This window comes from Salmo salar, chromosome ssa13, assembly GCF_905237065.1.
Source record: "Salmo salar chromosome ssa13, Ssal_v3.1, whole genome shotgun sequence".
In the NCBI taxonomy this organism is placed as follows: domain Eukaryota; kingdom Metazoa; phylum Chordata; class Actinopteri; order Salmoniformes; family Salmonidae; genus Salmo; species Salmo salar.
The window spans coordinates 21,117,357-21,144,293 of NC_059454.1; the positions used below are offsets into that span (position 1 = coordinate 21,117,357).

The 26,937-nt window shown below is 41.4% G+C and overlaps 3 protein-coding genes across 8 annotated transcripts; 2 read left to right on the forward strand and 1 right to left on the reverse strand.

Moving 5' to 3' along the window:
* Window positions 1–2,464: 2,464 nt before the first annotated feature.
* Window positions 2,465–6,950, forward strand: LOC106566654 (14-3-3 protein beta/alpha-2). The gene is made up of 6 exons (XM_014134891.2): window positions 2,465–2,759; window positions 4,304–4,605; window positions 4,706–4,829; window positions 5,048–5,211; window positions 5,543–5,638; window positions 5,882–6,950. The coding sequence occupies exons 2-6, from the start codon at window positions 4,312–4,314 to the stop codon at window positions 5,936–5,938; spliced, it is 735 nt and encodes a 244-aa protein (XP_013990366.1). The 5' UTR covers window positions 2,465–2,759; window positions 4,304–4,311; the 3' UTR covers window positions 5,939–6,950.
* A 1,644-nt stretch (window positions 6,951–8,594) lies between these two features.
* Window positions 8,595–14,663, forward strand: pabpc1l (poly(A) binding protein, cytoplasmic 1-like). Of its 3 annotated transcripts, XM_014134885.2 has the most exons (17): window positions 8,595–8,801; window positions 9,936–10,129; window positions 10,423–10,616; window positions 10,697–10,812; window positions 11,066–11,146; window positions 11,521–11,660; window positions 11,863–11,957; window positions 12,106–12,246; window positions 12,318–12,413; window positions 12,559–12,807; window positions 12,967–13,054; window positions 13,193–13,312; window positions 13,400–13,539; window positions 13,700–13,808; window positions 13,937–14,067; window positions 14,229–14,304; window positions 14,412–14,663. In XM_014134885.2, exons 2-16 carry the CDS (start codon window positions 9,937–9,939, stop codon window positions 14,289–14,291), a joined length of 1,956 nt encoding a protein of 651 aa, XP_013990360.1. In that variant the 5' UTR covers window positions 8,595–8,801; window position 9,936; the 3' UTR covers window positions 14,292–14,304; window positions 14,412–14,663. The 3 variants fall into 3 exon arrangements, with proteins under 3 accessions (XP_013990360.1, XP_013990362.1, XP_013990361.1); XM_014134887.2 differs by lacking the exon at window positions 12,106–12,246; XM_014134886.2 differs by lacking the exon at window positions 11,066–11,146.
* A 2,072-nt stretch (window positions 14,664–16,735) lies between these two features.
* LOC106566652 (RNA-binding protein 39) lies at window positions 16,736–26,587 on the reverse strand. 4 transcript variants are annotated; one of them, XM_014134888.2, is made up of 17 exons: window positions 26,198–26,587; window positions 25,659–25,715; window positions 24,007–24,059; window positions 23,595–23,795; window positions 22,837–22,902; window positions 22,667–22,720; window positions 22,428–22,545; window positions 22,131–22,283; window positions 21,881–22,018; window positions 21,723–21,788; window positions 21,439–21,643; window positions 21,077–21,178; window positions 19,926–19,958; window positions 19,295–19,409; window positions 18,931–19,036; window positions 18,247–18,325; window positions 16,736–17,589 (listed from the first exon to the last, which is right to left on the reverse strand). In XM_014134888.2, exons 2-17 carry the CDS (start codon window positions 25,707–25,709, stop codon window positions 17,489–17,491), a joined length of 1,641 nt encoding a protein of 546 aa, XP_013990363.1. In that variant the 5' UTR covers window positions 25,710–25,715; window positions 26,198–26,587; the 3' UTR covers window positions 16,736–17,488. The 4 variants fall into 4 exon arrangements, with proteins under 4 accessions (XP_013990363.1, XP_013990365.1, XP_013990364.1 ...); XM_014134890.2 differs by lacking the exon at window positions 22,837–22,902; XM_014134889.2 differs by lacking the exon at window positions 19,926–19,958 and having other exon boundaries at window positions 26,198–26,586.
* Window positions 26,588–26,937: the final 350 nt, after the last annotated feature.

The window sequence follows — 26,937 nt, forward strand, 5'->3', positions numbered from 1 at the left end:
TTTGTGGTAAGGAAGGGGAGGGTGATTAATTACATTATAACCCGATGGTTATAAGTATTCACCCCCTTGGATTTGTACATATTTTGTTGCGTTACAAAGTGGGATAGAAATATATATATCTTTTTTTGTCGTTGATATACAAAAAATACTCTAAAAGTTACATTAAATTCTACAATTTTACAAATTTAATAACTAAAATATAGTTGTTCAGGAGTAAAATTTGGATTAACAAATCCCATAAATTACATGGACTCACTGTGTCAGATAATAGGGGTTGACATGATTGTTTAATGACTACCCCTTCCTTTGTCCCCTAAATATACACATCTGTAAGGTCCCTAAGTCAAGTATTGAATTTCAAGCACAAATTCAACCACAGACCAGGGAGCTTTTCAAAAGCCTCATGAAGAAGGGCAGTAATTGGTAGATGGATAGCAATAACAAATCAGACATTGAATATCTAAGCATGGTCAAGTTAATAATTATGCTGTGGATGATGTATTAAACCACCCAGACAAATCGAAGATAGTCATCCTTCTGAACTGAAGGACAGGAAGGAAACTGCTCAGGGATGTCACAATGAGGCCATTGGGGATTTTAAAACAGCTACAGTGTTCAATGGCTGTGATAGGAGAAAACAGGATGGATCAACATTATAGTGACTCCACAGTAATGACCTAAATGACAAAGTGAAAAGAAGAATACACATATATAGAATACAAATAATCCAAAACATGCATCCTGTATGCAACAAAGCACTGAAGTAATACTGAGGGGGAAAACACGGCAAAGTAATACACTTTTTGGCCTTAATGCAAAGCCTTATGCTTGGGGAAAATCCATTATACTGCCATTATACTGCCTCCTTATTTTCAAACGTGGTGGCTGCATCATGGTATGGGTGTGCTTGACATTGGCAAAGACTGGGGAGTTTTTCAGGATAAAAAGAAATGGGATGGAGCTAAGGACTGGCAAAATCCTAGATTTCAGCAAGACAATAACCTACAATAAAATGTCAGATCTACACTGGAGTTGCTTATCAAGAAGACAGTGAATGTTCCTGAGTGGCCAAGTTACAGTTTTGTATTAAATCTGTTTGAGAATATATGACAAGACTTGAATATTTCTGTTTAGTCATGATCCCTAACACCTTGACAGCAAGAAGAATTTTGAAAAGAAAAATTACAAGTAAATACATTTTAATCACACTTTGACACAAAATGTGAAAAAAACCCAAAGGGGGTGAATACTTATGATAGGTTGTGTATATGAATGGAAGTTGGACACTAGAGAGTTTTAGTCACATGCACAGGGTTGCAGGGTACAGTGAAAATCTTAAGTTTTGAGCTCCAACAGTACAGGTCAAGTCTGGGGGTAGGAGGAGTAAGTAGCTGACTAGTGGTGGCTATTCATCACAATAAATGTCCATCAGGTGGTGGCAGGGCCTGTTGAGGTGGGGGATGTTCATAGGGGGAGCAGCAAGGGGTGGGAAGGGTGACGGGGAGCAGGTGGCTGACCAGTGGGTGCTATTCAGCAGCCTGACGGTCTCGGGGTATAAGATATTGGATCGTATTTCAGTTTTTGCCATGATGCTCCTATACTGCCTGCGCCTGAGTGATGGAAGCGGGGAGAACAGTCGGTGCGGGGTCTCTGATGATCTTCTTTGCCTTCCTGCGCCACGTGGTGTTGTAGGTGTCCTAGAGGGCAGTCAGTGTGCACCCAATGGTGTGATTGGCTGAGTGTACCACCCTCTGTAGTACCTTGCGGTCAGCGGTGGTGGAGTTGCCGTACCAGGCTGCAATGCAGCCCAACAGTATGCTCTCAATGGTTCTCCTGTATGACACTGTGTGGGCCCTTGGGGACATGATGAATTTCTTCAGGCTGTGATGCATTCTTCACCAAGTGCTATACTGTTCTACATTGGACCCCTGATCATGCAATAACTTGAGGCATGCACAAAACCAAAGCAAGCAAAATGACTGATGAACAGCACTGCATTTATGAAATGTACATGCATGAGTCAACTGTATTATTTGAAATTAAGTCATTGTAAGATACTGAACACTGTTTGCCACTCTGCTTATCCACATTCCAAAGCATGTCTATTAGCATTGAGTCATATTGACTCATACAGGCTCAACATGCTCCACTGTAAAATGCCCTGAATGTCAATTGCACATACACTGCAATGAATAGAGTACAGTATGTAGGAGTGTGCAAGCCCATCTATAGTGCAAAAACACACCTGGCCTTGGTATATCTTAAAACACTGGCCAATCGCTAGTGCATTTCTTTTTCTACAATTTTTCAAATCTCCTTTATTTTTCAACAATGTGATGAGATTTGTCCTTCAACTGTTAGTCATAGGGAAGTATAACTGCTTCCAATGTCCAATGGCAGGTGCATCCATAGAGTGGGTCCAACATGCATTGAATTCAGTGCTACATTGAAGAGATGTGTACAGCTGTTCCTCTTGCTACACACTGCACTGTCCTGGTTTAAATAAGAGGTTGAGTCTCTCCCATTGAGTGCTTTGATAATAAAACATAGTAGGTAGCTTTATAAACATGATTAAAACCAATAGATGTAATGTCTGTCAAAGGTTGAAGTCTCGGTTTGACATGTAGTTAGCTAGCTAGAGGAAACAGAAGCGTCAATATAGCGGAAGTGGTACTGCCCTGAACGATTCTAGGAGTGAGACGGAGGACGGAGGCTGCATCTTTCAGAGAAAAAAATCAGGAATTAGAGCCGTAAATATTGTGAGTTTGTATAATCGGGGACCCGATGAAAGTGCATTTATGTGTTAGGTCTTTATTTATTGTGTTCAATATTACACAGTATATTCGTTTCGGTGTAATTATATTCGTTAGCCATCATGCTAGCTCGCTAAATCAGACAGCGCTCCTCTGAAGTGGGCCGAACAAGGACTTGCTAACTGGCAATCATGACACTTTGTTCTTGCAAGCTTGCTGACCTAGGCCATGTACGCGACTGAAACTCGTTAGCTAACTGTAAGATACTCGTTATAAGCTGGTTAACGTTACATCATAGTACAAAATAACAATTGACTGGTCCCTATTTAAATGGACATACGAGAAGTCGATAACCCTCGAACATCGTATTTTTCAGCTAGCGAAAGTTAGCTTTCTACTTTCCCGCTAGCCATTATTTGACATATCTTCCACTCTTCTGACGTGCTAAGCTGCTACTATCGGATCTCGACTTGCATCCCTAGCAGGCTGAGCACAGGCCTTTGCGGCTAGGTAATAATGTCACAATCTGACCCGCAACGTTAGCGGGATAATTGTGTAGATTGTTGGCAAGGCTACATCTATAAGAAAACAATTATGTGTTAGCCTGCTACGTTAAATTATGGTTTCGTTTAACAATAATGGTAACCAAAGTTAGGCCGTTTGAGAAATGCCGAAGCGTTTGCTAGCCAGCTAGTTAGCTACATCAAGCGTTTTACCGCAACGTCGTTAGTTGGCTGAAGCTAGCTAGGCAAAGCTCCGCCATCCAGACACCGTTTTAATCATGTATTAATTTGGCTAGTAATAACTAAAACGTCAGATAGCAAACCAATATCTAACTATTGAGACTTTATAATATTTAGTGATTTGGGGCGGGTGAAGAGATATCGAAAGGTCGGTTGGTTGCTCAGTCAGAATTGGCTAGCTGGAGTAACTAGCTAGCTATCTAACTCAACGACATGTAGCTAGGTAGCCCAACGGCCCCACGCATTGCTGCCACAGTACAAAACAAGTTACTTGCGAGAACATTTTCAGGAACACACCACCATGACGAAGTTGTATGGTATCCGGTATACAACAGCGGCCATGCACCAGTAAAAAATGAAGGCCGAGTGTAAAAAATATATTTATATATAAAAATATTTTTTTAAATCACACACCGGATAGGTGCAGTCATAGTAGACATTTCGGTTACTGGCAAAACGCTTCTAACTGTTAGGCTCCCTTCCTGATTTAGCTAGTAGTACGAGCTACATTCAATTGCATTCGTATTTGAATTCATAGTAAATTGCATAATCATGGCCCAAAAGGTAGTATGAAAGTAGGCGATATAATACTCCCCTAGCCATGAATTTATAAGAATGTCCGAATCTAACCAAGAAGGAACCTACTGCCCCTCTTGCAGGTGTCTCCTCTCAGCAGTTTGAATAAATGCTGTAATTTACCAGTTATATGACATAGGTATATCTAATCTCAATAGTCCTTTCCTTCATCTGCACAGACATAAGACAAGGAGAAAAAGTCCCACCTTACTATGTTTTTCTCTCACACAGACTGAAAAATGGACAAGAACGACCTAGTACAAAAGGCTAAGCTCGCTGAGCAGGCAGAGCGCTATGACGACATGGCCGGGGCCATGAAGTCTGTGACGGAGCAGGGTGGGGAACTCTCCAACGAGGAGCGCAACCTGCTGTCAGTGGCCTACAAGAACGTGGTGGGGGCACGCCGCTCATCCTGGCGCGTCATCTCCAGCATCGAGCAGAAGACAGAGGGCAACGAGAAGAAGCAGGCCATGGCCAAGGAGTACCGGGAGAAGATTGAGACCGAGCTGCAGGACATCTGCAATGACGTGCTGGTAAGAATAACTGTTGGGGTCTACCCTGTGAAAGGGGACTTTTTACATTTCTCTCTAGGCAGTTATGCTGATTTCAACAACAACAAAACATTTCTTTCAGGGACTTCTTGATAAGTACCTAATTGCCAATGCGACTGCAGCTGAGAGCAAGGTTTTCTACCTGAAAATGAAAGGCGACTATTATAGATACCTGTCTGAGGTAGCAGCTGGAGACGCAAAGAAGAGTAAGTAAGCAAGAGTTCATTTAGAGTTACATAAAATGGGACAATGCACCAAATCACATCGTCATGACTCGTGAAACTCCTAATGGATCATATGTGTGCATAGAGGAATATGTTAAAATATTCTCTAAAGATGTGATGAAATGCACTGCTGCACACTAAGTGCATGTTGGAATCATGGCATTGCTCAAACTCATCCTCTTCCTTGTTCCTTTTTAAAGCCACAGTGGATAACTCCCAGCAGGCATACCAGGATGCTTTCGACATCAGCAAGAAGGAGATGCAGCCCACACACCCCATCAGGCTCGGCCTGGCCCTCAACTTCTCTGTGTTCTTCTATGAAATCCTCAACAACCCAGAGAAGGCCTGCACCCTGGCCAAAACGGTGAGAAAGCGACTTCAAGTGCCAAGTCATGCAGCCTCATCTTTTACCCCCAAGACAGTCAATAGCACAGAGCTTCACTCAAAGCATGCAGAGCCATTGTAGCATGTCTTATCTTGACAGTTTCTGCATTTGTATGATGGGACTTCGGCTCAGTTTGTAAAAAATTAAATTGGTTTTAAAATGGCACCCCTGCTACAGTTATTTCAGCATGCCACTATTTAACCAAAATGATTAGTGGCAGTGTACATTTGTATAGTCGAGGAATAGCTGTGTACTGGAATAGATGGTGGCAGTTTTGCATTCTATTCTTAGTGTAATTTACTCTTTACAGGCATTTGATGAAGCTATCGCTGAACTTGACACCTTAAATGAGGATTCCTACAAAGACAGCACCTTGATCATGCAACTACTAAGGGACAACCTGACTGTAAGTTCTGTTTGTCTCCTATTTATGTAATCAAATTTTTTTGTATAAATAGTCAATGGTTTGATACATCTTCCTCTTGTATTGTCATTTATTCAATAGTAATTTCATTGATGGTTCCAGTTATATGCATCTGTTTTGTAAATTGCTATGGCAATGTGTTTTTTTCCCTGTTAATTCTAACGTGGAAAGTACCAAATGCAATTTAGGGAATATAATGTAACAAATCTTTACCTCTCTTTGCAGCTGTGGACATCGGAAAACCAGGGAGACGAGGGAGAGACCGGAGAAGGGGAAAACTAATTGAATTGCACTGTTAATCCACCTACACTCTTAAACACAAACAGCTTATAAACATCCCCCTCCACTCCATCAGCCCCTCCCCCTTCTGTATGACAAGCAGCCTGAATTGTTCCTGACCAACTAGTTTACCCCTCTCAGGTCACCGAGGCGACAGGGTAATGTTCAGTTGTTAGCAGGTTGTCATTTTGTTTGTGAAAATAATGTGGTTGTATTGAGTAGCGAGTCCATGTTGTTTTTGTTTGTGTGCGCGTGTGCTAGATCATATGTCTGTGCGCCTGTGTGTATGACTGTTTGTGTTGGGGCCGGGGGGGTTGTGAAATCTAATCATCCTTAATTTCTTTGTCCCACGTAGCTGGTTAAACATTTTTCATTCTTTTTTTTTTATGGTCATTTTTTTAGTGTGATTCGTCATGGTATTTGAAGGTTTTATCGTATGGTTATTAAACTGGCAGTTAATTTTCACCTAACACTGTGATACTAAGTGTTGCATTTTCTTCCCCACTCCACTATTGCTTGCTTTTGAAGTTCTGATACGCAGTACAATCCTGTATTTAACTAACAGTGCAATTCTGCTGTCGGCTCATACAGAAAGGAGGCAGGCTGTATTGTGACACTGGCATCTGGGTGTTTCGCTCTAATCATGATCACAATTTCACAATTTTAACGGTTTGATTATTAAGGGACCCCTTCGTTCGCCATGTTAGATTTCCTCCATCATAAGACATTCCACCAGAATTATATTAGGCATTCTGAAAGGCAGAACTCTTTTTGAACAAAGTGTGGAATATTGTCCTAGTGGTGTAACTCACGGTTCAAGATCAAGCGCTGCTTGAACTCGGTACAATGAAAATTTGATGTGCTTAAATGTACCTTGTATTTTGCAAGATTGACTATCATCTTTCTGTAAAACCTACAGTAACAACCTTTTTTTCAACGTTAATTGAAAATGTCTTATCACACTGTATCAACCCTGCTTGCAAAATATTCCTCTTAAAGCGGTTGTTTTCTCCAATGTTTCTGTGCCTGGGTTTCTCTCCTGTCTCTTATGGACACTTTGTTTCAGACTGCCAAAAAGTTAAAATGAATCTTAGAGCAATCAAGAGTTCATTCAATTCTCATGTTTTAGAATCTAAAATGTATGAATCAAGGTTTGTAAGGTAACGGTATGATGTCATACTTCTGCTTACTTGCCCCTGAACTTTACTACTTTGAAAATGACCCACAGAAGGAATTGCTGTCCAACTTATTGGGCTTGTTTGACAGTGCAGGTGACTGCTGACAGACTGATCTATGAAGAAACTTGCATCAATAAGTTACCGTTATTATTTGTAGATCAGTTTACTCATAATTCATTCACAGCCATTGTGAAGCAGCAGATTGGTGACACAACCCAAGTAAGAAGCAGTGTCACAATACCATACATGCCACGATTACATCCCACATAGAGTAAGACACGACCACATATGTCAGTCTTGTTTTCTTAAAGATGCACCACATACTGAGTATAATATATATATTTAACTAGGCAAGTCAGTTAAGAAAAAAATATTATTTACAATGACGGCCTACTCCAGCCAAAGCCGGACGACGCTGGGCCAATTGTGCGCCGTGCTATGGGACTCCCAATCACAGCCGGATGTGATACAGCCTGGATTCGAACCAGGTACTATAGCGACGCCTCTTGCACTGAGACCGCTCGGGAGTTAGAATCCTCTGAATATATAAAAAGGCAATTGGTGACTGGAACAGCCTTTCTTGCTTTGTTTTTACTGACCAGTATTCTTTTAGATTTGTGTCTTCTAAAAAACATTCTAGTTTCACTTACTGTACATGTTTAGGAAACTGAAAAAGTTTAAGATAAAGGTGTAATGTCATCTTTATTTTAACAATATTTACAAAGTACATTGTTGTACAATTCCCAAATTATTGAATGTAGATGTAAATCAAAATGTGTAGTCAGTCAGGGCAACTCCACACTCCAGCAAAGTGTGTTTTGCCAATAAGTACAGGTAACTGCCAAAAATAAAGGAAACACCAACATAGTATCTTAATATGGCGTTGGGCCACCATGAGCCACCAGAACTTCAATGCGCCTTGGCATACATTCATACACACCCATAGAATTAGTCATTTAATCAAATCTCTATAGTGACACCATTCTTCCATTAGGAATTCCATCATTTGGAGTATTGTTGATGGAAAATGCTGTTTCAGGAGCTGCCCCAGAATCTCCCTGCCCATCCTGAGACCCCTCTTTAAGAGTCACTGAGATCTCTTCATCTAGTCATAGTTGCCAAAATAATGGGCAACTGGGCATTTTTATATATGACCCTATCATGATGGGATGTTAAATTGCTAAATTAACTTAGGAACCACACCTGTGTGGAAGCGCCTGCTTTTAATATACTTTGTATCCCTAATTTTCTTACGTGTTTTTTATTTTGGCATTTACCTGAATATAAACTGTTTACATCATTGGTTTTAGCTCTTCATTTAATTGTTGAAACAAATGTTTGGTCTTTGCAAAGTGCAAATTAACAGTGGTCAATTTCACACTTCGCTAGCCTAGACATATACTTCAAAAGTATGCAAAATTGAGTGGCGGGACGATTTTGTTGTTTTTCGAATCCCAGAATGTAGCTTTTCAATGTACATGGACTACTTTTTAACGCGGAGGATTAGTCGGGCCGTGTCATTATCATAGTTTATAAATAGGTCATTGAAGAATATTCATGGTCGCGGAGTGAAAAGGCAGGTGTTTCACGGCAATTATCAAATTAAAACAAACATTTTACGAAGTTTTAGGCCAGAACTTTTTAAATTAAAGAATTTGAGCTGTTTCCACCTTGGCCAATTCAATAAGGTAAGACATTCGACAATAACATGTATACATTTATTTTTTCTGCAATTTATTTCGATTGCCATTAACGTTAGTGATGCTGGGTTTGATTGGCAATTACTAACTTCTTGGCTAGTAGCTAAAGTAGCTGGCATTGTATGTTAGCGAACACATTGGGTTTCAAACAAATGCCGAACTCTTTGATGGTTTACACTAACATTAACTTACTGCCTTCTACAACTCAGCAGTCTGTTTCAACTACGAACTAACATTAGTTTGCTAACTTTCAGCAGCTAACCGGCTAAAATAGCTAGTTAACATTTAATGTTAGTTAGTAAGCTTGTGATGTGTCAAGGATAGACAGTACACATGTTATACTTGTTTTAAGACGAGAATACAAATTCACTGGCATCTAACTAGCTAGCGAAGTTAATAGGTCGCTACTTTAGGTAACTGGAGAATCCATGTCAAACCTTTACACTCCCAGTGGTGGTCATGTGAGAGCAGAAATACTCATACTATCATGTTAAATAGTTAAAGTAGACTTTGGTGATCGTCATCGTGAGGTTGTCATTGTTGTGTAACAATAGTGAAGTGTTTATGTAAGGTCAGGGGTTAGTATAGACCCCACAACCAGTTCAGACAGAACTGAGTTGCCCTAAAAACGGCTTGATTGGCCTTCCTGATCCTCAACTGGTGAACTCCATTATGTGACCCCTCCCCTCGCAGCCACCTCAAGTTTGTTTTATTTATTTGCACCAAAGAAAACAAGCGATAGACAACAATACAGATACTAAATAAATGTGTGCATGTGTGGTTGGGAACCCAAGTGCTTATATGAAAACCACACTACAAACAGACAGTGTCTCAAGTCCCAGAGGTCAGATAACCTAACTAGCCTACATTTGTAAGCGACTTGGCAACTTAATATAATACAGAAGTCAATGAAAACCAGGTGTTTTAATAGGCATATGCTTACTTAGATTTTTACCTTATGTTGATTAAGATGAGATGTTTACATGACTATTGCATAATCTGCCTACTGCCTTAATCAGTTTAATATCGAATTATTACTGCGCATGTAAACGTACTGGCTGTTAGGTTTTGTCTGCCAGTTTCACCCCCTCCCTCTATGATCTTCACTATCTCTGTCTGCAGGATGAACAGCAGTGGTCAGTCATACCCATTGGCCTCCCTCTACGTAGGGGACCTGCATCCTGACGTCACAGAGGCCATGCTCTACCAGAAGTTCTCTCCTGCTGGGCCCATCACATCCATCCGCGTCTGCCGTGATGTCATCACTCGCAGGTCCCTAGGATACGCATACATCAACTTCCAGCAACCTGCTGATGGTAATATTATTTTTGTGATCAGATTTGTACTCTGTGTCAATCGTGGACAAATAGATAAGCTGATGGCAACTCACACCATATGAGAGAGTTTTGTATCTTAATTAGAGCCACTCCAAAGGTCAACTACATTAAAGTAGCTATTTGCTTTGATCAAGGGGATGACAACAATAATCCTGCTAATGGATTAATATTCCAATGACTACACAACTTAAATCTTATATTAGGTTATTCATGGATGTGTGTGATTAGCAGATGTCTGATGCTATGTTTCTCTTTACTTATCTTTTTTTCAGCGGAATGTGCTCTGGATACAATGAACTATGAGGTCCTCAAGGGTAGGCCTATCAGAATAATGTGGTCTCAGCGCGACCCAGGGCTACGGAAGTCAGGAGTTGGAAACATTTTTATCAAGAACATGGACGAGTCCATTGACAACAAGGCCCTGTATGACACATTCTCAGCCTTTGGGAATATTCTGTCTTGCAAGGTAGACATTGCATTCTTGTCTTTGAGTGTCAGGGCATAATTTATCTGTACATCATTTCTAACATGCACTTTTAATTTCAGGTTGTGTGTGATGAGAATGGCTCCAAAGGCTACGGCTTTGTTCACTTTGAGACCCAAGAGGCAGCCAATCGTGCCATTGATACCATGAATGGAATGCTATTGAATGACCGGAAAGTGTGAGTGAACAAATTCCTACCAAGAGCTGTTTATTCTATCCGTAAGGTACCTTTTTTTAACTTTATTTTATTTACATTTCTTTCAACCAATATATAAACCACCTTGAATTTAGTGAGATGTAAGTAGGGGAAAGTGCAAAGGAAATCTGTAATGGTTAGGGAGGAGGAGGGACTATTGATTTGGTCAACGTTGTATCAATCTCAGACACTGATGCACGTTTCTGCAGATAACATTTTCATGTTCTTTGCTCAGGCTAGAGACAGGTAGTGACTCTGGCATTGCAGACCCAAAGGCCCATTTCCTGGGGGGGAAATGTCAGTTGTCCACGATTAGGTGAGGGAAATGGTAGACATTTGTTCCTGTCCTTTTTTTTTCCTTTTCTTTTTCTTTCTTTGAATAATATTTGGTCTGTTGGCCACAAGGTTGAGACTTGCAAGACTTTCCAAATTAAGCTTTGAATAAGCTTAGGCAGCAGATTGTCATTCAGCATATCAATAATTACCAGTAGTGCTTAATGTAAAATTAAAAGTATATATCAACCACTTGTCTCATATCTTGCGACGTGTTCATCAAGGTGAGAAAATCAGTAAGTCTCCACACTGATATTCTGGGATGTGGAGCAGTTTGTTTGATATTTTGTAACAAGACTGATTGTAGTTTTATATTTCTATCTCTCTACTGTCCCCGGTGATGGGTGTGGTGTTCAGTTTTGTTGGCCACTTTAAGTCCCATAAGGAGCGACAGGCTGAGTTTGGGGCCAAAGCCATGAAGTTCACCAATGTGTACATCAAGAACTTTGGCGATGACTATAGTGATGAGAAACTCCAGGAGGTCTTCTCTGCATTTGGTAAGAACATCCTGAAAGTAGGACATATGACAAGCTTTGACATTCTATCCATTTCTTTGGGCACTAGTATAAAGTGGTGGTTGATGTTATAGCTATTTGATTTAAATGAACATTCTGGAACATCCATGCAATCAGATGTGTTGGGTGGATTGGCATGAAAGCTTATGAAATCTAGGCTCCTTCTCTGTTCTTGGACTCCTAGGCAGGACCCTCAGTGTGCGGGTGATGATGGACGAAAGGGGCCGGTCTCGTGGATTTGGCTTTGTAAACTATGAAAACCACGAGGATGCACAAAGGGTCTGTATTTGGGGTTTTATGGTTGTACTCTAAAGTTGCTCCCATATGTGTCATCTCCTTGTCAACCAGAAGGCTGTCATAGTGTGAAATGGGGAACATGACATATAAAATGTGGCATTTTGAGTTGACTTTGATGGACTGCTTTTAGGCAGTTGAGGAGATGAATGGGAAAGAACTCGTTCCTGGCCGAGTTCTGTATGTGGGCCGTGCTCAGAAGAGGATGGAGCGACAGGGGGAGCTGAAACGCAAGTTTGAGTTGATCAAACAGGAACGTATCCACCGCTATCAGGTACTGTGGGGAAGTGCACACCTGTGGCCTTAAGAAAAATAGCTTTAATATCATTTCTTTTCTTGATTCAGGGGGTCAATTTGTACGTCAAGAACTTGGATGATGGGTTGGACGATGAGAAACTCAGGAAGGAGTTTGCCCCTTATGGCACCATCACCAGTGCCAAGGTAGAAATACCCATACTTTTTCATGAGTAGTCATTTCTGCTATCCAATGATGTATCACAAAGGCTGAAAGAAGCATGTCTGGATCCGTGTAATATCTCTGCACCTCTTAACTTCATGGTTCTCTCTAACCCTTTCCTCCACTCAGGTGATGACGGACGGTGGCCACAGCAAGGGCTTTGGCTTTGTCTGTTTCTCGTCTCCCGAGGAGGCCACCAAAGCGGTAACTGAGATGAACGGCCGCATCGTGGCCACAAAGCCGCTGTACGTGGCTCTGGCCCAGCGCAAGGAGGAGCGGAAGGCTATCCTCACCAACAAATACATGCAGAGGACCATGCCTGGCCCAGTCATCGACTCCTACCAGCAGGCAGGCTACTACATGTCTGCTGTGCCTCAGGTCTGTAGTACGGTTAAAGGGAGGGGGTAATCACTAGATGCATCATGCTAGAATTGACTAAATTAGAAAGCGTATGTTACCTTTTAGTTTTTTTTAATCTCAGGGCTGGCCCTGGAAGGTCATGTTTTTTTATCTGTAATATATTGGTTTTTTTTGTAGCCCCCAAGTCGCACCTTCTACAACCCCAACCCTGTGAGCACCATGAGGACATCTCCTCGCTGGGCTGCACAGCCACCCAGACCACAGGGTGAGTTGGAGGCAGATATTTTTGAGATATTGGAGCTAAAATAATTGACTGAAGCATTACTGCTACTCTAACATGTCTATTTGTTACAAGAATGTGTTTGATGCCCTATTGACATGGCATGTGTTGTGTTGCTGTCAGCACCCTACTCGGGCCAGTTTGTCAGGTCTGCTGTTCCCCGACGCGCCTCCACCCCCATCAGCACCGTCAGACAGGCCTCCACCCAGGCTCCACGCATCATCAACTACACACAGAGGATGGGTAAGGGCTACACACTAGCTTATTCAAAACATATACTTGCTGTGATGCAAAAACCGAACAGTAACTAACGGACACCCCCCTCTCCAGCTAACATTGGCACACAGACAGCAGGAGGTCGGGCAGGCATGTCTGGTGGTATGGTCCGAGGCACCCAGTATAAATACTCATCAGGGGTGAGGAACTTACAGCAGGTCATCACTATGCCCGCACCAATGGCAGTGCAGCAGGTAATCTCGTAAATTGCATCCTTTCCCCACAAGAAATGCCATGCAATATAGCTGTGTAAACATGTTTTACTCAACTGTTCTTTTACTTCTACCTTTTAGAGGCCCATCCCAGTGGTCATGTGTATTGCATTGTGTTTAATCTGTCCTGCTGTGTTGTAAGGTTGTTACCCAGCAGATGATGGAACCAGCGGTGCATGTCAGAGGCCAGGAACCCCTCACTGCCTCCATGCTGGCTGCAGCCCCTCTCATGGAGCAGAAACAGCTGCTTGGTATGTAACTGGAATGTTATTGGGGAGTGTTAATGATCTGTGACGTTTTGCAGTCAATCCTCTATCGGAGGGTGTTGAGATGCCTCACTGGCACTCTCCTCAATCTAATTCTTTCCCTTGGTTTGCAGGTGAGCGATTGTACCCTCTGATCCATGGCTTTCACCCCAACCTGGCTGGTAAAATCACTGGGATGCTGCTGGAGATTGACAACTCTGAGCTGCTGCACATGCTGGAGTCACCCGAGTCCCTGCATTCTAAGGTACGACAAGCTTCCATTCCCTCTGTCCTTTCAGATCAACTTTTACATGCAAAAAGGAAGCCACTTATGATTGTTGGAGTTTCTTGGTGGTGGGTTATCATGGTCATAGTTGTTGTTATGCTAATCCCATGTGTTCTCTCTCTCTTCACTGTTCTCTCCAGGTGGATGAGGCGGTAGCTGTGCTGCAAGCCCACCAGGCCAAGGAAAACTCTCCTAAGAAGTAGAGAACCCTTTCAGGTTAGGTTATAAGTTAACAGTAGTTACTATGCCAACATTGACCACACTCTTGTCATTTGTGACTGTAAAGCAGTTGTTACTGAATTTGGATTTTACATGTGTTCCAGGACACTGCAAAGAAATCGCTGAAGGAGGAAAAAGTTAAAACGAACAAAAAAAAAGTAAAATGCTGTAAAAGGGGGGAAAAAAATGAAGTTTTGTAAATGGCACTTTTGATTCAAATCTGAGAATTTAATTAAAATGTATATCTATGGGGAAGAAAACCCATTGCAAACAGCTTATGTTTATTCTACTTTTTGTTTAAAAAGAAATGTAAAATAAGAAAATAAAGTCTTGGTGTTTTGTGCATTGAACCTGTATATCACGTCTCATTTGTGCTTTGTGGATCTGTGGAATGAAATCTCCTTAAATGTTCCTGTTACAGATTAGTGATCAGTTCCAATCCATAGAATATAGTGGAAAGGATTGTGATTATGTACTGTAATTCCATGGCGAAGTGGGATAATGGCCTAATACACCAAGGGGATCTGAGGTGAAAACAAGCTTGAGGCAAGAGGGGATCATATTTAGAAAGGAATTAGTGTCTGGATGTCCCAAAAACCACATGCTATTAGTGATGGACACAATCCAAATAATCTTCTTGAGCTGAATTCAAAAGTAATTCACAGTACATTACTGGCCAGTCACCATTTTAATGTGTTTGCGTGAAGGGCAATACAACACTGCAGAGCAGATCATTTATTACAAGTTTTAGGTGTGCAGTATAGCAACAATTGTTAATCTCTGACTTCTACTCAGTAAAGGTTTCACCGCCGGATCTGTTTTTCTACAAAGGGACTCTTAATGTGCTTCTTAAACTTCTGATCGCTGACCATGGATGAGAGGGCTGAGCAACATGTCAGTTGTGATAATTGCAGAACAGTATGACAAAGTGGAACTTGGGGAAGAGGCTAATGAATGCATTGTCCATGACCGGAATGATATATGACAGCATACAGATTAGCAGCTGCCCCCCATGCAGTAGTATAGTCATCTGTGCCTTTCTGGCTGAAACTGGATCTGAGATTGCAGCTTTGGCTGAAAACACTGAAGTAGGTGTAGATCATTGTGATCCACACAAAGCACAGGTAAAGGATATTGGCGGCATAGTTGGTGTTCTAGTTGTGAACTGAGTCAGACATTCCTATGATAGCACATCCTCCCGGTAGAGAAAAAGGACAAAGGCAATGATGACATGAACACAGGGATGGCCCCTACAACTCAAATACATGTGATAAGCACATAGGTCCTGTTCACTGTGCAGATCAGAGGATGACAGATGGCTACAAAGCGTTCCATAGACATAACTCAAGTAAATAGGTGTTCTTATGAGTGTTATTGGCTATCATGAGAAATATACACACGGACAAATTTAGGAAAGGGCATACATAGGTCAAGACAAGAGCACAGTGAAAGACATGACGCTGTCATTGATCAGCTCCATGTACAGGATGTACCTGGAGTTGCTGTGGAAAGTCACGTTGGTGGTGTACAACAGGATGCCATTGAGGGCCAACAGAACCACTGTTAGGTTCTTGAATAAAGCCTCAAATAAGTCGTTGCTGCTCATCCCTGTGGCCTCTGGTGCAGAATCACACAGCAATGATGAACCTGTCACCGCTACCCATCTCTCAGGCACAATTGTACCAAATACTCCAATTTGAAATGAATCAAGAAAAACTAAAAGATAAAGAACCCATGGCTACTGTTAACCATTCCTATTCCCTGAAAGTGGATACATAGAGCCCTGAACATGTGTCCCATTGAATGGATGTTCATGTCTTTACTCCTCTGAAGGGGGCTAGAAGGCTTTCTTATAGTCAATGGTGTGGAAAACAGCGATAGAACATAGGATTAAATGCATAGGACAATGAACTCAAGGGTCCCAGCCTAATGTCAAGACCCAAAGTTTGGGTGTGAGGTTATGGGTTCATGTTTATTGAAGGTTCAACAGATCACTGCTGACCTGGGGAGTTCCACACAAACATCTTATCATGGGCTTAGGGGACTCAGTGATATTTCACGTTCTTAGAAGTCTTTTGGGCCTGACTAACAGATTATTACCAGAATGCATCACTGTCATAAGAAATTGTCTTTAGAGGCTTTTGACAAAGGTCAGCTATTATTTGATGCGAGATTCATAATTGGCATTAATGGGAGTTAGTGTGGTCTAAAAGGAATGAATAGTGGTCAAGATTATCTGAAGTTCCAAGCACAAAACTTCTCAAACTGCCAGTACTCTACTGCTAAATGTATTGATTTCTCTATCAGTACCATATCCATGGCGTAACTATGGGTAGGAATATAATGTCCACTTGTGAATTGAAGCTTTACTGTATATTAAAACAGTAATTATTAAAGGTCTTTGAGTGTAAACCACAACAAGACCAGCTGCTGTAAACTAGGATTTTATTACAAACACATATTTCACATCCCCCTTCATTCCAGATGAAACAATCCAATGTCAACAAGACAAAATGCACATCACATTGAACCACCCAAATCACTTATTTTGATTTTAAATCAAGAGTTTTTACAAAATCAAGTCTTGATTACAAATGTTAAAAACTCAGTGATCTCAAACACAATGAATACCTATAAGTTGTTAACAACAAAAAATAGATCTGTTTTGGGGTGTTTGTAGGCATTGTTCTTTTCATTTAACACATTAACTGAAAAACTTACCGGGCAAATCAATTTCTAAAGCACAACTGAATGACAAAATGTACAATAAGTGGTAATTGGATGAGGACAGAGCAAACTGCACTTAGAATCAGAGGTTAATTAGGTAGGGCTGTCCCCAAAATGGGTTCTTTTGTGGTCAGTTTCAACTTAAATCTATTTAGTACCCACTTTCCACTGTATAACAACTCGTTATCGCAATGCAGGTTGAAACGCACAACGTAATTTGCTCAAGTGCACCTACAGAAATGTGCGGATACAGAACTCAAGCTCAGCCTGATGGCTGTCAGATTGAACAATAAAACAAATATCCTTCAAAACCTTTTGTATTTCTGAATGAAGATTGGGTGGACTGGTGCAGTATTTTGCTACTCTGGTAAATAAGTTCCCAACATATTAGCAAACATTATGTACATTGTTAAAGCCCACAGGCGTTGCGACATCTACTCCATGCATGGCAGACTTATCGCCGCGAAGGCATCAGTAGCTGGGTGGCCGTTACTGAATCAGGGAAAAGGTTATGGTAGGTTGGGAGGGGTACGTACGCTGCAGTGATCATTTTACCTACGGAGAAAAAAAATAAACTTGCATCATTACTTGTCTAATACATATGAACAAGTTATTTATTAATGTAGAAAGCCGAGATTTCTAAAAAAACACATTCTAGCTAGAGATACATTTTTTTTTTTTTTATAATCAGCAGCACAACTCACTTGAACCTAAAATAAAAGACAGTACAGTAGGAAGATTGAAGAAGCAGTTAGCCTATAGAAATCCCCGATCACACTTGTAGGCGATGTTGGCTAACTAAGCTCATGCGTAGAAAGAGAAAATCGCGTTTAACGGTGGTCTCGTGCCAAACTGCATGTGCAGGCCGTCAAATCAAAGGCACTCCTTCAATATAAAAGTTGTTTGTCTAAAATGTGTCAGTGTCACTTTCACAAGGTTGGAGTAATAACATGTTCAACTATTTAAGACATTTGCTCGAATCTAGGTTGTGCCTTTACATTTCTAGAAAATGATCAACTAAGAATTTTGGCAAGTGTTCCCAGTAGTCTTGCAATGCTGTGCCTCTGGGTTTAGAAACTCTGTGCTAACATGGTACCGTTTCATTTCGATTACTTCCCATTATCCCATGCCACAAACATAACTGATATAAATGCAAGGCATGTAAATATCAAAGAATGGCCCTATAGAATGCATTGGTACAAAGATACACACCTGCAAACCACCGTCCATGTAGGGCATTCACTGCAGCCATCGCTGTTGGGATAGTGGGGCATTTTACGTACACGTTGCCCTATAAGAGAAAGCGGTAAGATAAGGGCAATAAAACATCTATCGATCTGCAACATTGCCCAAGTACCTCAAATCCACAGAGTTGAGCGCAGACTAGAGTTTATTGATATGCAGTCAATACTTTCAAAATGTAAATTCTTAAACCCTTACCGCGTACCCATGTCTGGCTTCGGTTGTTGCGTGCCTTTGTTTGCTGAAATCAAATACAACTGACTCTTTCCTCATTGCTGTTGCTCTAAGATGGCAACTCAGCGCATGTGCCAATTGAATCTCAAAAAGGAAACACTGTGGCTGTATTTCATTAATGTTTTATTAAGAAGTATGGATTTCAGCAAACAAAGGCACGCAACAGAGTACAAACATAGGTACAAGGGTTAACATTTTGAAATAGACTGCATAGAGACTCAGAGGTTCATTTAAAAAAAATTATAGTCTGCACTAAACTCAGTGGATGAAATTGTGGGGTTGATCAAGAAATTAGCGTAACATTCTACATTTTACCATTGTATAAAACATGCAGCACTTAATTTTTTGGGGCAAAGTGCATAATTTGCTGGACCAGTTTAGGACTATCCACCTCTATAGTGCATTTTAAAAGGGTCTTACCTGAGGGGAGTTTTTGTCGACGTATATATGGACAATTCCACCATGTTTGTTGCACTCCTCCATGACGTCATCCTGAATCTCGATGTCCCAACCAGGCTCATTTTCCCTGGAAAAGAGGCAGGTCACTTCAACCCCTTCATCACAAACTAATGACTCACCTAGCCCAGCTTCATGAAATGAAAAGTTAAGCCCCTTTGACTCCCAGAAAAAAAGCCATATCAATGAGTTGACAGTTATTTAGTATCCCCAATTGTACCCTAATCTTACATTTGGTGATGCATTTGTGAATCTAGTTCAGTGAATCAAAGCTCTAAAACAATGGTTTCTGCCATCATGAAATGAAAAGGGGAAAGTAGTGTCTTACGACTGTGGGCTGAACATGTTGGACAGCTGTAGGCAGTGTGTAGCCAGTGGTTGAGTTGGGAGGTTCATGGCCTGGTTCATGCTTGGACCCAGGTTCAGGGCAGGGTTGGCAATAGCTGTAAAAGGAGATGACAGCATCATTAACAGAGGTCCTTCTCACCAGGGGGGTCAAGTGCAGTTGAATTCCTGTCTGTTGAATTTACCATCAGCTCCTGAACAAACTGTAATTTCAATGGAATTACTTGACTCCAACCCTGCTTCTGACTTAATCAACAGGTTGACTTAATATTTTTGATTACCTCCCCCCTTTAACAAGCAATCAATGAATACATGTAAAAGTACAGGACTGGTCTTTCTTCCGTGTTGTTTCAATACACTTTTGGACAAAATGTAGTTACACACAAGAAAACCAGAGAAGATGTATACGGAGCCTGAGAATCTTATTTGGCTTAAACAAGAAGAAAAGCATTTATATGCATACTGTGAATTCAGTATGTGTGACAGCAAGAAAAAAGGACCATGGGAGATTTCACTCTGGTTTGAAACATGAGAACTTGAAAGGATTTATTTTAGATGAGCATTAAATTGTGTGCAGATTTGATAAGTTGTGCACTTCAATCTTTCACATTCACCTTCAGGGGGTGGGTTCAGCCTGGCTTGTATGTCTAAAAGATTAGAAGAAGAGAAGTTAAAAGACTTGCACTTCGGCTGGAAAGGGGAAATTATTTAGGTTGTGAGGATGGAAAGATGCACAATGGATGAAGAGCATAGCCAAGACCATTGACTTACTACACTGCAGTGCACATCATACCATTAGACCTAGTTGCTACAGGTAGACATCCATAGCATAAGGCAAACAGAGAAGCAAAGGTGTCCTGTTTCTGCATGTTAGTTCAATATCAGCATTCCATCTAACAGTGTTGCAGCAAGTTGTAAGTGTCCATTCACTTAGTAAGACAAATTGCTGGCGTTGGCAAATCAAAACACACAGGTTGACTTGAATGATGGTAACGCATAGGTTTCCCACCAGTTGCCCATTATATTCAAGGTGCTCTTTTCACGCAGTGCCATAGTGAGGGAAGAAAACAGCTTTCAGATGGAGTACGTCTCTGAGATGTCTTTCACCAAAAGCTGAGAACATGGCAGGTTGTTGCAGGGATGTGGTCAGAAGCGATGAACATACCACATAAAGGAGTGTTGCTGGCAATGCCAGATTGGCCTTCAGTGTTTACGTGTGGATCCATTAGATAAATGTGGAAAAGATCATTAAAAGATAAATGATAGTGAGAAAAGATGAGAAGTCTTATGGTGGTACATTTGAGATGATCAAATACTGGAGGTCACAGAAGCAGATCATTTGAACCCACGCAGTCGCCAGATCATTTGAACCCACGCAGTCGCCAGATCATTTGAACCCACGCAGTCGCCAGATCATTTTAACCCACGCAGTCGCAAGATCATTTTAACCCACGCAGTCGCCAGATCATTTTAACCCACTGTGCATTCATTGTTCACTGGAAATCATCCTGCCAATGGAGGTCTGACAGCTCTCGTTTGCTATGAACCTCTAGAATGAGTTATGATCAACAGCCAAAGCAACCTTGGTACATTTCACATTCACATGAGGTATCAATAAAGCTTAAACTTCAAAATCACAGGTTTTGAACTTTTCTCCTTTGAGGAGAAGCATGTCTGCCGTGTCTTAAGATGAGGCCAGTGAGTAGTTCATTCCACAATATGTAGTATGACATGTTACTACATACAGTATAGATAATGTGACTACCTGTACCAGCTGCCATGTTGCCGAAGTGGATTGAAGACGAGTGCATGGAACCACTCATCTGTAGAGCCTGCTGTGCAGCTGGAGGGATCTGAAGACCAGTACCTGAGGGAAACAGGTATTCATTAGCATCAAGTCTGTTCAATGCTATTTAAAACAACTTGAGCACACATACTGGAGTGATTATAGAGGTCAACTGGGGTAACACCTTGGTTGACAAAATAGGTTTTACATTATATCACAACAGATGGAGATAGTAAAAGTTGAGCTTAGTATTCACTAACTGCTGACAAATAAACCCAATGGCAATTTTGAGCACAAAAGACCAAACTACATTCACTCAAAAACATCAGCTAATAGCTCACCCTCTGCCAGCCGGGCCATGAGCTGCAGGCGCCCGGTGGTGCCCAGGTCGATGCCCGTCCTCTCCAGCTCGTCGTTGTCCAGGAAGGAGCTGGCGGTGGAGGAGTCGGTGCGTTCTGTCACGTTACCAACCTTCATGGGCCGTCCGGCCAGCTCAAAGCCATTCAGCTGCTCCAGTGCTTTCTTAGCACACTCTGCATCTGCAAACTACAATTACACACAGTCATCCATTAGGAAATCAGCTAAGTAACATGGCACACACACACTTTTGGAATCAGGAACTTACTGAGATGAAACCATATCCTTTGGATCGTGCAGTTTCACTGTCCATCATCAGCTGTATGCTCTCAATCTGTTAAGGAAAACAACATCCAGTTAGATACAACAGAGTTAATGGAAAATTGAGGTTAACATACATGACAAGTAATGGGGTTTCCTCCTTACCCTTCCGAAAGGCTCGAAGATGCCTCGCAGCATGTCCTCTGTGATGTTGAAGTGCAGAGAGCCCACGTACAGCCGCATGGGGCCAGCATTACCCTTCTGAAGGTTGTTGGCCATTGCTGCTGCTCTGTTCTTCTCAGCCTGCACACACACAAAAATGGTGAGTCTATGCCATCTGCCAAGTTAGTTGTGAAAGGTGACATCACATTTACTAATTCCATCATTTCTAAAATGTTATGGTTAAATCAACTACCTGAGAGGCCTGGACAATGATGGGCACTCCTAGAAGTCTCTGTCCAGTCAAGCCAATGGCCAGCGGGACTGAATTCGCCTCCAGAAACTCAATGTAGGCGATACCCTTTGACCTCCTGGAGTTTCTGTCAGAGATCATCCTCACATCTCTCACCTACAGGGGTTAAAATAGCAATAGTTTGTCAAGAGTGAGCACCTTCCTATTGACCATTAGATAAATGCTTTGTCAAAATAAAGTCTTGATCTTGACATATTTCATGCTTCTACTTTTAAATGTGTGTAAACTGTGAATACTGACTTTCCCCACAGCAGAGAAGAAGTCCTCCAGATCTCGTGGTCGGATTCTGGCTGCCAGCTGCATACAGAACACAGTACGGGCATCCCTCTCCTCTGGGGTCAGGTTGTCAATTGGTTGCCTTGAAAAAGAAAACAGAAAAACACATTTTTTGATGGACGGTGAAATTTTTTTCTCCAGTTCACAAAACTGATCTGAAACCACGAGAGCTTCTAACTAGACAATCCGGCTGTGTATCTCACCTTACTGGACTCTTGTCTTTCTTGAAGGGACTACGACTTCTTGAGCGCCTACGACTGAAAAAAGTAACAATCACGAGAGTTAGTTCTAACCCAGACTTCACATTAATACTTTAATGACAAGACAGCCAACCACCAACACGTCATATCACAAAGAATTTAATCATAAAAACCTTAGTTTGTTGGCATGTGGTGGGCCAATCTTCCCTCCTGGACCACCGTTAAATTTCGGCCCCAAACTAGGGGTGTAAAACAAGGTTCAGCTCAGTATGTATGCCTACTACTGATGAAGATTATATGCCAAACTGTGTTGGTTTTTAATAATAGATCATTGTTATGTGTATATTCAATTTCCAATGACCTCAACGGAGTGGGTTAATATGCCTAACAGTACAATTCATGCCTATGTGTTTGCCATTAAGTTTCAGAGACACTGCCTATCAGTGGAGGAAACGTCTCCAGCTGCATAGTAGGAATGATGAACACTTTCTCATTCATAAAGGCGACAGTGAAAATGGGCCTTACAACAGCCTCAACCCCCACTTGGGCCTACATACTCTACTTCTCTTGAAACACAAGGGCTAATCAGCCCAGTCACATGACACTTGGCTGAAAGAAGAAGTAAGAAAGGAGTAGTAAACAGGGGGTTGACCTGAGGACAAAACCAGGGCTACAGCATTAGTTATCCACCTCATGCATAAACTTCCACATAGAAGTCAACAACCATTACCAAGATTGTTTTTTTTTACTACACCGCTGTCAAATACAAAATCCTGTTTCATTTCATCATCAACATTTCTACTGCCAGCTTTCAAGGTGGGAAAAATAAATTGCCTACAATGAGGAGATAAAGCAGACTATTCTCCCCAAAAAGGTGGAAAGTAAACAACACAGATAAGGGATGCCAAAATTGGAAGATCTCTATACATACAAGGGGCTGCGGCGTCCTCTGTAGCGCCCGGCACGCTCCCTGCTATGGGAGCCACTGCGGCGGCGCTCCTTACTGCGGCTGCGTTTCTTCTCCCGACTCTTGCTCCTCTTCCGGTCCCGGCTCTTCTTCCTGTCTTTGCTCTTGCTTCTGCGCTTGCCAGAGCTCGGGCTCCGACTACTCCTACTGTGGCTCCTCTTTTTCCTGGAACACAAGTTGAGATTGTCAGAGTGCAAGTTACGCAATCAAATAATACAATTGTTAACAGATACTTGAAACAACATCTTCTGTCCATTACTGATGTAGTTTTGTAAAGGTTACATGATTAAAACCTGACTAAAACTGTAGATAGCCAACTGACCAGATAATGTGAAGACGGTTTAGCAAATAGCCCAAGTTCAAAATCAGTACTTACTTCTTACTACTGCGCTCCTCATGTCCATTAGCGCTAGAGGACTTGATCTCATCCTAAGCAGGGTCGATAGAAGAACATCATGAGGACGTAGAGGAAACATTGCAAGTCGTCAGGGGTAAGGGGAGGGAACAAGAAAATACAGAATATATTCATTTAGTAAAAATACTGTTAACATTACTGATATGTTTGGAGAAGTATCTAAGGGGGTCCATCTACAGCCCCTGTAGAGTTCCACCCCCATCCCCCCCCACTGTTATAACTACATATTGTACAGTACTCAATCCAACCAAAAGTCAAGGTGTATGGGGGAAAGTATCTAACATTTTGGCATGCTACAGTAAGCCATGGTAACAATTTGGTCATCTCAACCCCACCCCTCCTGCTTTGTCGTACCAATACCACTATCTGTTCCTAAGCCCACTGAGGCCATGCTTGGCCCACAGCCACTAAAAGAGATCCTGTGGTTGGTGCCAGTCCAGTGATCTTCACCCATTTTCCTTCTTGGAATGTAAGAGTTCGATGCCACCTCTGTCACACATCTCGCCCTGAAGCAAACAGGGATTCACACTGCTTAGTAATATGGACTCCCAAGAAAAACTGAAAAGAAAAAATCCACTAGTTCAGCCTCATGTTAAATGACCTATGTTTGTTCTTTTAGTGCCAGCTGAATGGAGGTGATCCATTTTGGCTTGTATTTCATGAGGGGAAAACTATTCTTATTGGTGAAATCATTAACTAAATGTATCATGGAAATGAAATCTTGAAATGAAAATCTTACAAATAAATTGTAGTAAGAAAATAAACTTTGAATATTACTGGTGTTAAAAGGCATGCAAAGTCAAGATGCTGATTTACGAATCGGAAACCATCAATAGACTTGGGCATGGAGACAGTATTCATATTTCAAAGTTATCAATAGCTTACTCTGTTGACCTTGGCAAAATCATGACTACACATTTAAGCCATATGAATGATTTGTAAAACAAAGTATACTATAGAGTCAGTAGACTAATCTACGAAAAGACAAATGTAAGGGTAAAAGTACTAACACACGTAAGGCCTATTTCAGGTCCGACTTGACAACGATGCATAACAAATCTCAATGCATATAAATAGAATATGTGCCAGAACTACTGGTATCACGGTCAATCTAACTAACAGGTGTAAACATGGTGGAACAATGCCTTTAGTTACCATGTCAACAGAAATTTTAAATACTGTCTCCTTTGCATGTGAGGTAAAATGCGCTGATTATCATCCATTTGCATTCACCTTGTTGCAACCGAACAGGTGATAGGATGTTCTAAGATGAGGCTCTTTTTGTCCTAGGGGGATCACAGTACATCAATACATTGCGCAATTACTACCTTACTTTTTTTCACAGTTCACACTGGAATCAAAGGTGAATTCATGGGAGTAGAGGTGAGATATCATTAGGCAAGTCTACAAAGAAAGATAGATGGGCGTTTATTCAGAATTTTGGATTACGTCTGACTGCATCACACACCACATTCATACATTGAGAGTCACACACACAATCATTTAACTATCAATAATAGCTAACTTATACATCTCTGAGCAGCAAGATGATACAAGATCAGCAAATAGTGAATGCACAAAAAAAAACATACAAGCCTGGCAATTCTACCCACCTTTCTGTATGGAGCCTCTAGCATAGCCTCAATGTCAAAATCGTCTGCCATGGTCTCCTGTAAGAGAAAACAAGATAGAATCAACTCAATTTTAGTCCTAAGATAAAAACATTTACATTCATTTAGAATTCGTTAGGTCTACTGCGGCCACAGAATATAACGTTAGTTGGCAATCTAGTTAACGTTAGTTAGCAAACTGTTAGCTAGCTACCAGTAGTTAGTTGAATGTTCTAACAATATAACTACATTTTAGCAGGGCAGCTAACTAGCTAGCTAAATAGTTCCCAGCTGACAACAGAGCATCAACTGTGGAACATTCCAATGCATTTGACCAACACTCCTACACGTTAGGCTGCAGCTTACAGCTAGCTAATGTTAGCTAGACTAGTTATAGCTAACTACCTACAGTAGCTAACTAAGAACCATAGCTAAGACATTTAGCTAGCAAGATGTTCACTAGTAATGTAACTAGCGTTAGCTAACTAACTAGCCAACGTTAGTTTACTACTATCTGAGGAAGATGTGTAATGGTAACTTACCGCAGGGATTTGTCCCACCGTCCCGTCCCGTCTGCTTCTTCTTCTTCTTCGACCAGAAAATTACAGTTACCTAGCTAGCAAGCTAACCAATCAGCCAGTGAGCTAGCCAGCGAACTAACGTTACCTCCTTCTAAAATAGGCCCAATTTGACCTCGGATTCGCCTGCTGCTGTTCCTTCCAACAACAGATTCAAAATAATCGCTCCAGAAAACGCTCTCTCTCTAGACTACGTATTACCCAACGAAATGATCACTAACAGCCCGTACAGTATTTAGCTTTATATGAGTTATCTTTCTTCCCCTTTCAAGCGTTTGAAGTTGTTTCACAAAACAACTTCCTTTGCTTCTCTAAAATGGCGCTCTGCACTCAAGCCTCGAGGAAGGCGGGGTTGTTTGTCCTAGCTATCTAGAAAGGCTACTCCACCGCCTCTCTCGTCTCAATATGGTACTTTACCGCCACCTACCGGAAGATTAGATAAATTCACCCAAAATGAAAAACAAATGCCTCCTAGGACTGCATTACCTCCCCTGCACAGATATGATCATAGAACAGAGCTATGTAGCCAACCTTTTATTTATTTATTTATTTATTTATTTTTCTGAGTGTTTTTTTTGGGTGAAAAACAACATACTGATGTGTCTGGCTCTTTTTGACTGTAATTTGGCTGTAGAATAACAACCTCTTTCAATTTTCAAACACTTGTATGATGTCAGGAAATAAATTCACAAGATCAGGAGAAT

Bases quoted from the DNA above. Each gene is read 5' to 3' on its own strand.
- LOC106566654 (XM_014134891.2), top strand. From the start codon at position 4,312: ATGGACAAGAACGACCTAGTACAAAAGGCTAAGCTCGCTGAGCAGGCA. The intron at 4,606-4,705 runs GTAAGAATAACT...CATTTCTTTCAG, and splicing joins ACATCTGCAATGACGTGCTG to GGACTTCTTGATAAGTACCT. The intron at 5,639-5,881 runs GTAAGTTCTGTT...CTCTCTTTGCAG, and splicing joins TACTAAGGGACAACCTGACT to CTGTGGACATCGGAAAACCA.
- pabpc1l (XM_014134885.2), top strand. From the start codon at position 9,937: ATGAACAGCAGTGGTCAGTCATACCCATTGGCCTCCCTCTACGTAGGG. The intron at 11,958-12,105 runs GTCTGTATTTGG...GACTGCTTTTAG, and splicing joins ACCACGAGGATGCACAAAGG to GCAGTTGAGGAGATGAATGG. The intron at 13,055-13,192 runs GTGAGTTGGAGG...TGTTGCTGTCAG, and splicing joins ACAGCCACCCAGACCACAGG to CACCCTACTCGGGCCAGTTT.
- LOC106566652 (XM_014134888.2), bottom strand. From the start codon at position 25,709: ATGGCAGACGATTTTGACATTGAGGCTATGCTAGAGGCTCCATACAGA. The intron at 22,903-23,594 runs GTATGTATAGAG...TTACACCCCTAG, and splicing joins AGAGGACGCCGCAGCCCCTT to TTTGGGGCCGAAATTTAACG. The intron at 17,590-18,246 runs GTGTGTATCTTT...TTTTCTCCGTAG, and splicing joins ACATGGACGGTGGTTTGCAG to GTAAAATGATCACTGCAGCG.